The 14,400-nt window shown below is 37.3% G+C and overlaps 1 protein-coding gene across 1 annotated transcript; it reads left to right on the forward strand.

Moving 5' to 3' along the window:
- Positions 1–1,684: 1,684 nt before the first annotated feature.
- dhodh (dihydroorotate dehydrogenase) lies at positions 1,685–11,522 on the forward strand. Its single transcript, XM_079242095.1, has 9 exons — positions 1,685–1,780; positions 3,969–4,181; positions 4,274–4,473; positions 6,216–6,298; positions 6,712–6,899; positions 7,215–7,328; positions 9,822–9,975; positions 10,074–10,233; positions 11,148–11,522. Exons 1-9 carry the CDS (start codon positions 1,763–1,765, stop codon positions 11,215–11,217), a joined length of 1,200 nt encoding a protein of 399 aa, XP_079098221.1. The 5' UTR covers positions 1,685–1,762; the 3' UTR covers positions 11,218–11,522.
- Positions 11,523–14,400: the final 2,878 nt, after the last annotated feature.

Below are 14,400 nucleotides of genomic sequence, written 5' to 3' on the forward strand. Positions count from 1 at the left end.
TGCATCTCTTACCTTTGTGCTTGATGGTGAACATAAGGCTTTAAAAAAAGAGTAAGACTTTTAACCAACAACTTGTTTAAGAGAAATTAACAGTTGAGAATATGAATATAACAAACCTATGTCTGAAAAAAGTGGGAAAGGAGTACATAAAGGAAGAAAAATATGCAGAGTTAAGGCATTAGGTATTTTGGAGTGATTTGTGAAACATACTGTGGGTGCAGAGGAAGCCTCGTTTCTCGCTGCAGTCAGATGTTAGGGACTGAACAGGATTCAGCTTCATGTACGTGCAAATGGTCTTTGAAAAATCTGTTGTTAAAGAAAACGTGTGGGCACAAACACATATGTGGCTTTAGGGTGCTTATTTTTGGGACACTGGATTCAGCAGTCCTTGTGTTTCTGTCACCTTGTTACTTGCTTATTGAATCAGTCACCAAAAATGTCATAATCTCACACAGGAGGATACAACATCTAAACTTTTTCAATTCTTTTTCATCCTTCTGCTATTTTTCTAATAAATGTCCCATATCCCTATCTAAAAGGAAGTTTATCTGATGTCATTAAATCAAAATAAGGTTTTAAAAACAAAACATTAATTTCCCTCCAGAGAAAGTATTCAAAAATATTTAAATTCAGATTCTACATGCCCAAAATTCAAATGAAACCTACCCTTATTCTGAGCACAACAAAGCAAAAAAGTAACCTCCTTGAAAGTAATGAGACAATTTCTAGTCTTATGACAGTATTTCTTTTGATACTATATATCCAAATAATCTTAAAACTTTCATATCAACTTTTTTTGATGATTAAATCAAACAATCTTATCTAATCTTAAGTCTTTTTTTCCGCTTTACATGACAATCCCACATTATTGGATTAGAAATAGGCACATTACTATAGCAAGGAAATTATAAACTAATTTTGTATTAGACTTACTTAGAGTGGGCTCCCGGTGATCAATTAGGATCCTTTCTCCCATCCACCAAGTAAAATTGCTAGTGTTTCCATCTTTGGCGATGCCACTCAGAAAGGTCTTGATTGGGATGTTCAGCACCTCCAGGAGCTTTCCTCCCTTCTTGACACAGCTGTTTCTGGCCTCAGACCATGTTTTTGGTTCCCCAGCAAGATCTAAACAAGCATTTCCAAAAACAAAATCACACTGTGCTGGCAGGTCATTGTTTGGACAGGCCTCAGACCTTTCAGGTAGAAATAGACATCCAACTGAAATCCACAAAAAGGGAAAGTTTTGCAGTAGGATATTCATCATTTATATAATGTCCAGAGCTAAAGATCACAATGTTGCTGGAACTGTGGCTGGATCTACAAATGAGCAAGGTTTCTTCAGTCGTCCCATGGAAATGAGAGAGCTTCCTTGAGGTTGGGGGGAGGGGGACTCTGCATTTGTTCTAAATATTTTAGGAAAATCAGTGGAGCCACTCAAACAAGATGCAAAGTGATGAACTCACCTGATGTTACTAAATTTCAGGCTTTCCTTCTGTACTGAACAACACATTTTTAGAACTTCAGTCAATATTTTTTTTCCATAAAAAAATGTTTATTTTAATTTCTTCTTCTAACTGGATATCTCTCACTAAGGAGGCTGAAGCATCATAAATATTTCTTCCACCACGTCTCGTTTCCTCCGCTTTGAACAACCGCGACGGAAATATCGCGAGAAGAAATGTAGGAAGCTGGTTGCATGTATGGGTTTGTGTAACGTGGGAAATGCGTTCAATGTCCTCTAATGCAATGACAAAGTGCGTCCATGGCGGGACAATTGAAGGTAAATTCGTGCATTTTAAGGCAATGTGGGTTTTACAGAATGAGGTGTCTAAAACGAAACCTGTGCTTCTGTTTGTTATCTCAGTTGCTCTGCACGAAAGTTAGGTTACACCAGGAAACACGGTAGCTCATCTCTCTGCCGGTGTATTTTGCATATTTATACAGTCACAAATGAAGGCAGTGAAAGTGTATTTACCGGCTTCCTCCGTGCTTTGAAAACAGGGCTGTTATTCTCAGGAAAATATAAGGAAAAAGTTTACATGTTCAGCAGTATGCTAAATCATTAGCTGTTACTGTGAGTGATGTAACTAAAATTTCCTCCAAAACTGCAACCAATCGTGTCATTATTTTTAAAGTGAGAACATTCTGCATAAACTATCCTCTTTTTTTCTTCTACAAGTTGCGTCTACAGGCACTCTTCATTAGATCTAAAAACAAACAAACAAAAAAAAGAAAACAATGTCTTTTATCTTGGTCAAATACTCTTCTTAACTTTAGTAGTTAATTCCATCATTTGTTGTAACAAGAAAGACGTTGTTTACTCTTGAAGAGTACATAAATAATACATTGTTAAAACCACCTTTATCTATCAGTATGTAATTTTGCTTTGCTGAAATGTTTGCTCGCCGGTTTTAATGTCCCAATCTACAGAGAAATCAATAATAGTTACTGTTATCTCCAAAGGGATTCGCAAAAGTGTTTTCTCTTGTTACATCACAAGTTATATTCATCTACTAACCCACCTATTCTGTGGTACAAACATGCATCTTGGGTGCTTTGCTCACAAGGGCACACACTTACTACATAAGTACACAGGACACATCAAGGAGCTTCTCTGATACAATCACTGAGGCTCAAGAAGCATTCTGATAACACCTGGATTTAAACAAACTGAAACTCAGCCGATGTGAGGATTTCTGGGAGTTTGTTGCAGAAATGTGGAGCATAGAAGTTGAAAGCAGCTTCTCCGTGTCTGGTTCTGACTCTGGGAACTGATAAAAGACTGGATCCAGATGACCCAAGGGGTCTGGAAGGTTCTTCCCTAACCACTCAGAGCTTTATAGACCAGCAACAGGACTTTAAAGTGTATCCTCTGAGAGACAGCCAGCCACTGTAAAGACTTCAGAGATTGGTGGTTGTGGTCGAGCACAGTTCTGTACACTGAAGGTTGTTTACCTGATTTAACTCACAAGCCACAGGGTCTCCATTTGTATTCTGTGTTAAGATGCATTCTGTGAAAAGCATCATTCAATTGTAGGCTGTATCAATCAAATAAGACCCTCCTGCTTGTCATTAGTGTTATCTTCTGCAGCTCCAGTTTCCAAAGCCACAATGTCGGCAGCACAAAAACTCTACATCTTTTAACAGACCTTGCTTTGAATGTTTGAGCTTAGCGGAGCATATTTCTGCTTTGCAGGGCCGCTGTTTTAATGTCACATAACTAAACTAAATGTGAAGCATTGAATCATGGTTGGGTGGAGCAGCGTTGTTGTTTGCATTAAATTCCTTCCAACTCAGGAGTGTATTGTAGTCAGTAAAATTGCCAACTCGCCATTTGTTGTGAACAGATATATTTTTTGGCTTTTTCTTGGAAAAACTGGTTTACATCCAAAACTGCATATCATTTAAAGCTTTTGTTTGTTTCACTACTATCAGCAGAGGATCACTGACACTGTGCTCAGCTACATGAGAACATATACCCATGCCACATAACAAGGAACACTGAATAGCAGTTGTATATTTTACAGTATATTGTTCATAGTCTACAACCATGAAACGTGACTGTTAGGCATATATGTGCCCTACTTGATGTCTACTTTTATCAAAGTAAAACTTGCTAGTTGAAAAGAAAAAGACAAAAAAAACCTAAATGCGCTTTTAAAAAATTCACCAGAAAGCACAATAGGAATTTATTAAATAAATTAATTCATTCTTGCTTTTCATTCTACTGGGTTAGAGTGTTCTGGCTTATATAATGGCATGCTGTTTGTTTTTCCCCATTTGCCTCCATGTAACCATAATATCCCATCTAACCAGGACTGTAATGTATTTATGAGCCAAGACACTGTATGCAGACTCAAATTAACATGAGAATTCACTCACTGCAAAAACAGTAAATATTTTGCAGTATTTAGAGTAATTAAAATCAAATTCAGTCTTTCTTTCTTTCTCTATTCTTTCATCAACAGAAGCAACTTAAAGAGGCAGTGAAAGTCATCACCTCAGGTGGCCTCTTGTTTGCCTCGTACCTCACTGCTGTTGGAGATGAACATTTCTATGCCAACCAGCTGATGCCTCTGCTGCAGAGGATTGTGGGGCCAGAAACAGCACATGTGTTGGCTGTGAAGATGATAGGAATGGGTCTGGTTCCTCTGAATCGCTACCAGGACCCTGCATCATTGGTAAGCATGTAGCAGCAAAGTGTCCTCAGTGGATTCTTTTAAGTAACAAGGAAAAAAGTAAAAAAGTAAAACTTGCTGATGTGTTCCGACAGGAAGTGAAAGTACTTGGATTGAAGTTCAGAAACCCCATTGGGATTGCAGCAGGTTTTGACAAGCATGGAGAGGCTGTAGATGGCTTATACAAATTAGGTTTTGGCTTTGTTGAGGTGGGGACAATTACTCCAAAGCCTCAGGAGGGGAACCCTAAACCACGTGTGTTTCGACTCACTAAAGATCAAGCTGTTATTAACAGGTATGTCTGGAAAGGCTCTTCACTCCAACTGAAAAAAAAACTGTTGAACTTTATTCTTTAATTTCATACAAAAAAAATCACAAGTTTTATAATGATTTCAGTCTTTTGAAACTGCTTCAAAACCTCATGGATGGAAATGAATGGTTATGTTCATGATACATATTTGTACAAATCACATAACATGGTATCAAATTGGATACTGAGTTTATTAATATTTAGTTGTGATAATTTGGCGTACAGATTGAACCAGATGCTTTTTTTTTCTTTGCATATGTGCTGTTTTATGCTCTTGGGACTTTTGGGGATGAATGATTATATTTATTTAAATATTTCTATGTAAAATGCTACAGTGTATGTGAATTAACAAAGTGCTGAGCAAAGTTAGACCCGTAATAGCTGGTATTTATTGGATTATTGCTTAGTGGAGCATATAAGACAACAACATAAGCTTAAAATGATTTTGTACATCAAAGCCCTGTGGGTGGAGGCATAATTCACTCAGGAAGCGACCACTACAATCATGGCAGAAATACATCAGCATAGGATAAAGATTGTCAGAAAAACCTTGTGTCTTTTTTTAGTAACTAATATTTCTTTTGGGATAACAGCAATTCTGCCAGCAGATTCTTCCAAAATCATGACAGAACCATAAATCCACTTTCTGTATATATATATATATATGCACTCATGCAGGATGAAGAATCACTCATATCTTCACCACATTTTCTAAATCGGTAGATCAGTGTGTTTGTATTGTGCCACTGAACTGAGATCTGTGCTAAAAAGATTTTAGTCTATTTACTGATTTCATTACCATCCATTCATTTTCTAAACTGCTTAGTCCAGTCAAAGGTCATGGGGAAGCTAGAACCCATCCCAGCAAGTATTGGGCGAGAGGCAGGGAGACAGGTTGCCAGTCCATCGCAGGGCCAACGCAGCGGGACAACCAACCACACACACACTTAGTTCAAGGGAAAATTTAGAAAAACCAGGTAACCTACATGCATGTCTTTGGACCCACACACACATTCCTGCTTCACCACAGCTGGATTGTAGCTCTTATAGGACTGGAATGAGCTTGTTTATTAAAATTACCTTGTAAATTTCATAGATTAAATTCTTAGCATTAACATGTTAATTTTTACTGTCATTATAAAAAACAAATTTATCTGAAAAATGCAGGCTACATTATTAATTTTATTTTACAATGAAGAACCACAAAATGATCTTAAGATCCCCATCTGGGTCTGTTGATGGTGAATTTACCAGTTAGTTGTTGCTTTTTTAAAATACCTTCTACATTTAATTTTGGTTGATCTGTAAAGATTAACTGTAAGTATTTCATTTAATGATGTATGTTTGTAATGATGAACTGAACTGGTGGTTTAATGTGAAATAATATGCAAGTTCATTGAAGAAGAATGACAATGCCTGACCTTAAATAGATATTTACTTCTTTCACTAAAGTCTTCACCCAATATGAACATATGACAAATTTGAGGCTTAAAAAGGCACTTCACTAAGCGGTGGGTGACGTCATAGATGTTATGTTACTCATATACAGCTTACAAACGGATTGTGTGTTTGTCTTGCTGTTTGAATAGCAGGGTATCTCTTTAAAGAGAGCATCAATAATGAACCCAATTAGATGTTTTGAACATCATTTCTCAGTGTGGTGTATAAGAAACTATGTATTTTTAGTCATGGCTTGATATTTTACCATGTGTGTGCGGTTTTTACAGGTACGGATTCAACAGCTGTGGTTTGGCAGAAGTTCAGGAGAGGCTGAAGGCCAGAGAGGAAACGCAGCAGAAGAACCGTCAAAGTCAGTTGATTTTCCCTGATTTTTATAGTTGAATGAAAATGTGCTGACTGAGTTGATTTAAAAATAAAGGCAAACTTAGGTAAACAGGTTAATTTTAGTACATCTGTTTTGTTGAAGATGTCTGATATAAACCCTTGCTTTTCTCTCCTCTACGCCATCTGTCACTGAGCCGTTAGATTGTTACAAAGGAAGCCAGATTCAAAACATTTCCTGCTTTCCTCGTATTTTAAATAATCCCGACCTGTCCTTGTCGTCTCACGTTTTATTGCTTCCAGCTCATTTAGCACATCACTACCCTCTGCCCCAGTTCAGTCATGGGTCTGATGATGCATCCTGTGTTTGTGTTTACCTGAGCCTTCCCATTTGTGTGTGTGCATGTGAGTTTATATCTATGCGTGTGTCTGTGTTTATAGCTGGCCTTCCCCTGGGCATCAACCTGGGGAAGAACAAGCTTTCCCAGGATGCTGGGGCAGATTACATGGAGGGGGTGAGAACACTTGGCCCACTGGCTGACTACCTAGTAGTCAACGTCAGCAGTCCAAACACTCCTGGTCTCCGGGATCTACAGGGAAAGGCTGAACTCCGCCAACTCTTATGCTCGGTACGACTGTCTGAAGGCTCACGAAAGTGCTGATAAAAATAAGGGCACAATAAAAAATTCTGCATCATACCTTGTACTTTACTAATGCCCCATGCTAATATTCATACTGACTTAAATTAGAAGTAAGGTGCATACTTGAATGTGCATATCCAGCTGTATATGTATATTCTGTTGTTAAACTAGTTCATCAATTCAGAAGCTGAATTTGGATCCCTCATGTTCATGATACCTTAGATCTTTCTTTTTTGCACAATGCGGTATCTTTTGGTCAAACTCTCCTTGCTTTTTCACCTAATACTCATACAATCTGCTCAGGTGTTGAAAGAGCGGGATGCCCTGCAGGAACAACACAAGCCTCCGGTTCTGGTAAAGATCGCTCCTGACCTCAGTGCCCAGGACAAACGGGATGTTGCTGATGTCATCACTGAGGTTTTGAAATTTACCTTTTCTAAATTTAATTTCTATTTAACTACTTATCTTTTCCATTGATCCATTTGATTTACTTAAACTAAACACTGATGTTGGATTCTGTATTTATGGAAAACGATCTGTTTGTCAACGTCCAATTTGCTATTGTGCAGTTGAAGAAAAAAAAAAAGAAGGAAAAACCTGAAGCCTTTCAGAAGTTGTAGTTTCCTTGTCTTGAAATTTGAGCTGTGACATGATGTGGCGTGTTAACATGCAAAGTGTACACACCCTTTGTCCAAGATGCAGCCAACTGGACAGCTGATACAGAGTTTTCTGACCCTTTTGGGATTACTAAGCTTTTTGTTTCTCCAAACAAAGTCTTTGTAAAGAAGCTTGCAAAGGTTGACAAAAACTATTTGGTTCACATTAAGATGAATCTGGGCATTTACCAGTGGTTTTTAGAGACAAGTTTGTACTGAAGACCTGATTATGAACTTTTTATGAAAATTGTAGCATTCGTGAAAATATTAGTTTATTTGGAATTAATCTTAGATATAAAAACAAATTCTACAAAAACTCATGAGTGCTCATGAAAACATTTGTATGCTGTCATGCTTTAAAAAATGTTTGTTTTTTTTTTAATGTTTTTTAATTCAGTTGCCTTCTACTGTCCAGTTTATTCTAAGAAATTTAAAAAAAAAAAAATGTGATGATTTTTTTCAGTTTTAAAATAACTTTTTGCAATTTAGTGTTATTTATCTTATTTATTTATTTTTTACAATAATAGCTGGTCTTAGTAACACCATCAGTGCAATAGACTTCATACACTTGTGTATTATAGTACCCTCACCAGGTCTGTTTGCCCATCCACAAGAATTTCACACTATAAATGTCCAACGCCATGAGACGCCCAGATCCACCTGCTAACTGCAGTGTCTAATATTTAAATGTAGCACTTTTTGATTTTCTTTATTATACTGATTAGTTTTATTAGTATTTAAAAACTATATCTGCCTGCCCAACTTGCTCTCCAAATTTGGGAGTAATTATTTGTCAGTTTGCTTTTAAATGATTTAAATCTCAGTGCGGTCATGTATAACCAGATGTATGACTTTAAAAATAAGGACAAACAAGTTCCTTTTTTATGATTTTTTTTTTTTCTCGTTATTTCCTTTATTAGGGGTCCAAGCCTGCGGGGAAGCACAGAGTCATCAAAACCGTCAATGTTGATTTTTTTATTTAGTCGTAAAACACCTAATAAATTCAATTACTTTTATTTCAGCAAATATCAGTCTGAGATGCACCCAAAAATTCACATAACTCCAAATGCATGCCCAATCACCTGTGAATTTTTTTCCCCTAAATTTTAAACAAACTTTGTATTTTTGATGAATATTTATCATTTTGAGATATGAATAACCAAAAACACTGATTCATTTTTTATTTCTCTAATCTTGCATGGCAGCAGTCCAAAAGCATTCCCATCATGCAAGACACTGTCTTGGTCATCCCAGGAATTATTATTTTTCCAAAAAATTGGACATACACAGGGTCATGTAGAAAATAGATTGTGGACAGCTGATTTCATTGTGAACTTTGAAAAAATTTGCAAACTAAACTAAGATGTTCGGGATAGATATTTTTGAAGGCCTGCGTCTAGATCAGGCAGAAAAAAGCATTGCTTTTAACAGTTAGTTTCTTGGTTTTACACTTTGACAAATGACTCAACATGGCTTCTGTGGCCTCCAGATTTTGGCTGAAAAGGTGATGACCAATGTCAGTGTCTGGGCCAGAGCATAGGCATAGCGATGGCGACAACCATTTTGATGGCCGTCGGTTTCAGCGCTGGCCAGGAAGGGTGCTGCTTCGGGAGCTTGGACCCTGTCATAAACGCTTGCAGCTCTAGTTTTTCCTCCTCTTTTTTTTTGTTTTTGCGTGGTCGCACGGCTTCTCGGTCTCATGGCTTTTTTTTAGGCATCCTCGGAAATTTACATATGCGAAGTAGGACCAGCTGCCATGTCTTTTCAACTTCCAGAGAGGTTGTTCTTCACCAATCTCGGAGGAAAGATACTAACAATTTTGTGGCCAAAAAAGACTTGTGTTCATCAAACACAGGGTTTATTCCCCAATTTCAATAGATTTATGAAGATTCGTGAGAAGATATTAGTGAAGGCGAAGGCCCAATTAGAAAAGTTCATCACCTTGACATTAATTTTGAAAGATTGAATCATAATTGTGATTCTAAAAATCATCCCTTGTATTAGTAAAATCTCCTCAATAATAAAATGAATCTTACTCAACTGAGCAAGGGGGGGGATGCGCTTCATGGAAGAGACATTAAGGAAGCAAATATTTGAGTAACACTCCATGCCATTGTTTGTCACAGTGCACTTCACCTTAGAGGACTGGGACCACCAGGTGGCCTTTTTTCAGTGTCACACAAACAGCGGTTGATACAGCAACAAATGCCCCTCACTCCCTGTCCTTGCTTCTTTATATGTTGTTTGTTCCCAGCTGGGAGTGGATGGTTTAATGGTGTCCAACACCACTGTGTCCCGGCCTGAGACGCTCCAGGACCCACAGAAGTCTGAGGCTGGTGGACTAAGTGGCCAGCCTCTCAAAGATCTCTCCACAAACACTGTCAGAGAAATGTACAACCTCACAAAAGGTTTTTTTTAACATATGCATCATATATCTGTCTGTTTCCTTCTCTCTACAGAGTCAGAAAGTACACGTTAAACATGTTACGTATTTGTTTTATTGAAGGTAAAGTGCCAATTGTTGGAATCGGAGGTGTGGCCAACGGGCAGGATGCCATGGATAAGATCCGTGCTGGTGCTTCATTGGTCCAGCTCTACACTGCTTTAACATATCAGGGTCCACCTGTGGTGACCAAAATAAAACGAGAGCTGGAACAACTTCTGAAGTGAGTATGAGTGGTTACTATGAAGTGCTAAGAAGAAAATGCCATGTCAGAGTTTAGGTACCAGTCATCCTTGAAAATAAAGGAGCTGTTTGTTTTCACTTTAAATGATCTTTAAGTGCTAACTGAGATCCTTGCCTTGAAACTTAATAAAGACATTTTCTGCAATTTAACAGAGCATATAAATTAATTTTACAGCACTTATATAATAAATGTTGTAAATTATCACAAAGAACAACAGAAGGTTTTTGAGGAAACAAAGTTTGAGACATTCTTGTTTTTCCATATATTTTTGCTTTTAAGCTAAAATAATCTAAAATATTTGGTTAATTTTTAACTCTGGTTTAATTTTTGTCAACACAGGACCTTGTGTTGCCGTGTGTGCTTGTCATTGTTTAGTCACATTCATTAAGATGTATTCTGACTTTGCAGCAAGAGGTTTCAGTTGCACATTTTTCTTACTTGTAGCACTATTAGTTTGTTTGGCTTCTGTAAACCTGAACTAAGCTTGAGAAAGTTGACTGGTATTTTGGTAGAGTACATACCAATACTGGCATGTGAAATACTCAAAAGTAAAGGGATGGAGCTTGGCCAGTATTTTTGTCTAAACCCTGTCTGATACTGAAACAGACTCTTTTTTTTTTTTTTCCCCTATGCATAACAATTTGCCCACAAATTACAGCTGTAAATACGAAATGTATTGATGCCCACTAATTGTTATGGGTGCACTTTTTACCCTTTTATTGTTCAGTACAATCTGGTGTATCACTGTGTCAGAGGCTACAGGTGGACAGTTCTTCATACAGTAACAATATTGGAACAATTTTTCAACCTACAAATAATTTCCCACTGCAGATTTAGTACAGAGCTGCCATTAAACATGTGTTGATAATTTGCTGGTGTATGTGTCTTCTCAGAGATCAAGGTTTCAGCAGCGTATCTGAGGCTGTTGGAGCAGATCAAAGGGAATCTGATGGGAAGTTCTAACACAGACTTTGGGGGCTTGTCAGCTCCTGTACCTGCCATTTATTACAACAAAGCAACATGATTGTCCTCATCTTGTAAGCTGATTAATTCTGCCTATTTGTGTTGCCCGTTTTGTTCATCCTGTTTCCCAGGGTGGTGGATGTATGGCAGTAAGGTTTAAAAAAAACATAGAAAATTAATTGACTAAATCTTCACTGAATGTACAGTGATTAGAAGCTGAAGTGTGCAACTTGAATTCAGCCATTCATGTTTTGTTACAGTGTAACAACAGATAGTGTTTCTCCAGTATTCACTGACGCCACTTTGCCTGAACACATTTTTATAAATGTATCCAACTCATCTATGTGTGTCTTTTGTTTCTTGTAATCTTGATTTTACTTGATCCATAATTTGCTTTTCAAATACAGATGAAACATAAAGTCAGGTTGTTTTATTTGATGTCCCACTAAGAATATAAACTTATTTTACAAACGCTTGGGGTATAAAAAGAAATCACCACAACCATTTAAGATGTTTTTTTTTTTTTTTTTTTTTTAAAGACTCCTAAAAGAATAAATTATATTGCACTGGGAGGTAAAACTTGCATATCTGTGTACGTTTCAGTTCAATAAACCTAATTTGACAGAATGGAGAGAAAAAAAAACATTTCAAAGAAGCCAAGAAAGCTGCAACATTGAATACTTTAGATAAAAATTGATGCTTGATGGCTTTTATTTATGTGATTAACAAGTTTAGAAGTGGAAAAATGTTAACTAGAGCCCTGCCTTTTTGTTTTGGTGACTTGTTTGACTTGGTTTGGTGAACAAAGGGAAAGTGAGGGGTTATTGGTACAGCCAGGGACATCAACTATGTGAGAAGTTATTACTGCTCACTCAATCTCTTATACTTTCATGAATATCACCCTGATACTTAGAGTTTAATGTGAAATTTAATGTAGAAACACTTTAATTCTCATTCAAATTGTGTCATTCCAGTGATGGTTCTCTTAATAGCTCACCTGTGTTCCTCAAAATTTCACATTTAAAAGTGTTTGCAAAGAAAGAGGGGAAAAGCCTCATCTACCTCAAATCATCCAGTGTGTGATTCTATAATGTATTCCCCTTCTTCTGCGAGTGGGATTTATGAATGTGTAAATCAGTATCTGCCAGCAGATGACAAAGGCCGCTGTTGCTTTTGTTCACTCTATGCTCTGTGAAGCACCTCTGGGGTTAGGATAATTCAGCCATAAATGTTTGAACCACAAAGAAGTTCTTATGAAAAGGAAGCAAAATCACACAAGTTCGGATGCAAGTTGAGGTTTCAGAATGAAAACTTTCACTTTCTTTTGTCTTCTGATTTCCCCATTGATTCATTCATTTTTCCATACTGCCTAATTCAGGGTCACAGGTAAGCTGGACCCTATCCCAGCCGAGAAACACCCTGGACAGGTTCCCAGTTGATCACAGGACTTTTCTTTTTCTTTCTTTGTGTGTGTGTGTGTGTGTTTTCAGAAAAATTCTAAATGCAGAAATTCCTGGTAGGCTGGTTCGCTTGGCTCATGAATCACAGCTCTCATGGGTTTGCTTTGAGTTTACTGGTGGTCTAAAAGTCGCAGCTTCTTGCTCAGTGATATTTTTATTAGCTTCTACACCCAGCTCGTGCTAACCTCTGTTATTCAGTGCTTGCTTCACATTTAGTCAGTTTGTTGTAGCAGAAGCCCACACAGCAGATTGTTACACTTAGTTCCTTGTAAGGTGCAGGCTGTCTGACTTCACCTTTCTGAGACTGTAGAAATTCTACAGAGTCAGAACAGAAATCTTCAACCTTTTCGTTAATTTTCTTTTCTTGTGTGTTTTGGACATATCAAGTGTTAAGTTTTACCATGTACAATTATTTTTTCATTTTCTTGCATAAACTGTGATCCATACATTTTTTTAAAAATTTGAAAGTAAAAAATGAAACAATCTCTTTCTCATCCTCTCAAAACCTTCCAAATTAATAAAACAAATAAATGCATCATTAATCTTGGTGGCAGAACCTATTGATAACCTTGTACTTCTTTCACCAGAAGATTTCTGCACAATCATAACAAAAATATCTACTTTCAGTTTGTTTTTATTTTCAGAGCCTGGACCTAAGTATTTTGTAGTTTGGTGTGGAGAAGTAGGTCCAGGGAAATTATTTAGAAAACTAAAATGTACTTAACCTGTAAACAAAAATAATAATATATTAAAACTAAAACAAGTTTAAATTTGGGGAAAAGCTGTTTTTTATTAATTTACAAGGACAAATTTTTCCGCAGTCCAACTTGGTCTGATCGTTGTGAATGTAGCAGTAAACACTGATTATTTAAGAGATTTTTATATTTGAACAGATGACTTTGCTGCGTTCTTGGCACAAAGCAAAAAGTCCTTCCAGTCATAGCAGGATGGTACCATGGCCTCCCACTAGAGTGAATGACTGCTTATGGAGATATTCTTGGCTTTTTGTCACTCACTGACACACTGAAATGCCTTCCTAGCTTATCAAAAAGGCCAAGAATAGACAGTGGTCATTAGCCACTGCAGTGAAGGCAGCAGTTCTGTGAGGATCAGCTGTGAGCTGCCAAGCGCTTCCCTCTCCATTTCCTGAGGCTAAGTCCAGACCGACTCGTATCCCATATGCGATGTCACAGGGGGGAGGAAGGGCTCCAAGAAAAGCTAAACTTTACTGAACTGATGGCCACTTAGATGTAGGCTTTCCTCAAATAATTTCTATCATAGCTTGGAGGCAGAAGTTGCACTCTGTCCCTGAGAGGTTTGCTTGCTTTTAAATGTAGAACCAACAGGACAATGGTCTACTGCATCAACTCAAACACCCATTGTCAAAATAAATTCAAACATTTTGCTTTGTTTTCAGAACAGTGGTGCAATATAAACTGTTCTGTGAAGACCCTGTGTTAGTAATACTTGCAAAGTGGAACACAGCAAAGATAAATGAATTAATGAATGTTAAAACAGCATCAATGCTTAAAATCTGTCAGCCAAGTTGGCAACCAAAGAACCTGAGGAAGAATGAGGACAGGGATCTGCACAGGTTGGCTTTGAGTAAGCTTTATTACTCTGTTTGGCTACAGCTTCTAACTTTTTACATTAATGATGGAACAAAATTATGATTTTTGAAGAAATTTGGTACCAAAATGTTTGGGAAAGCAGGGAATAAATT

This window comes from Telmatherina bonti, assembly GCF_933228915.1.
Source record: "Telmatherina bonti genome assembly, chromosome: 1".
Classification (NCBI taxonomy): domain Eukaryota; kingdom Metazoa; phylum Chordata; class Actinopteri; order Atheriniformes; family Telmatherinidae; genus Telmatherina; species Telmatherina bonti.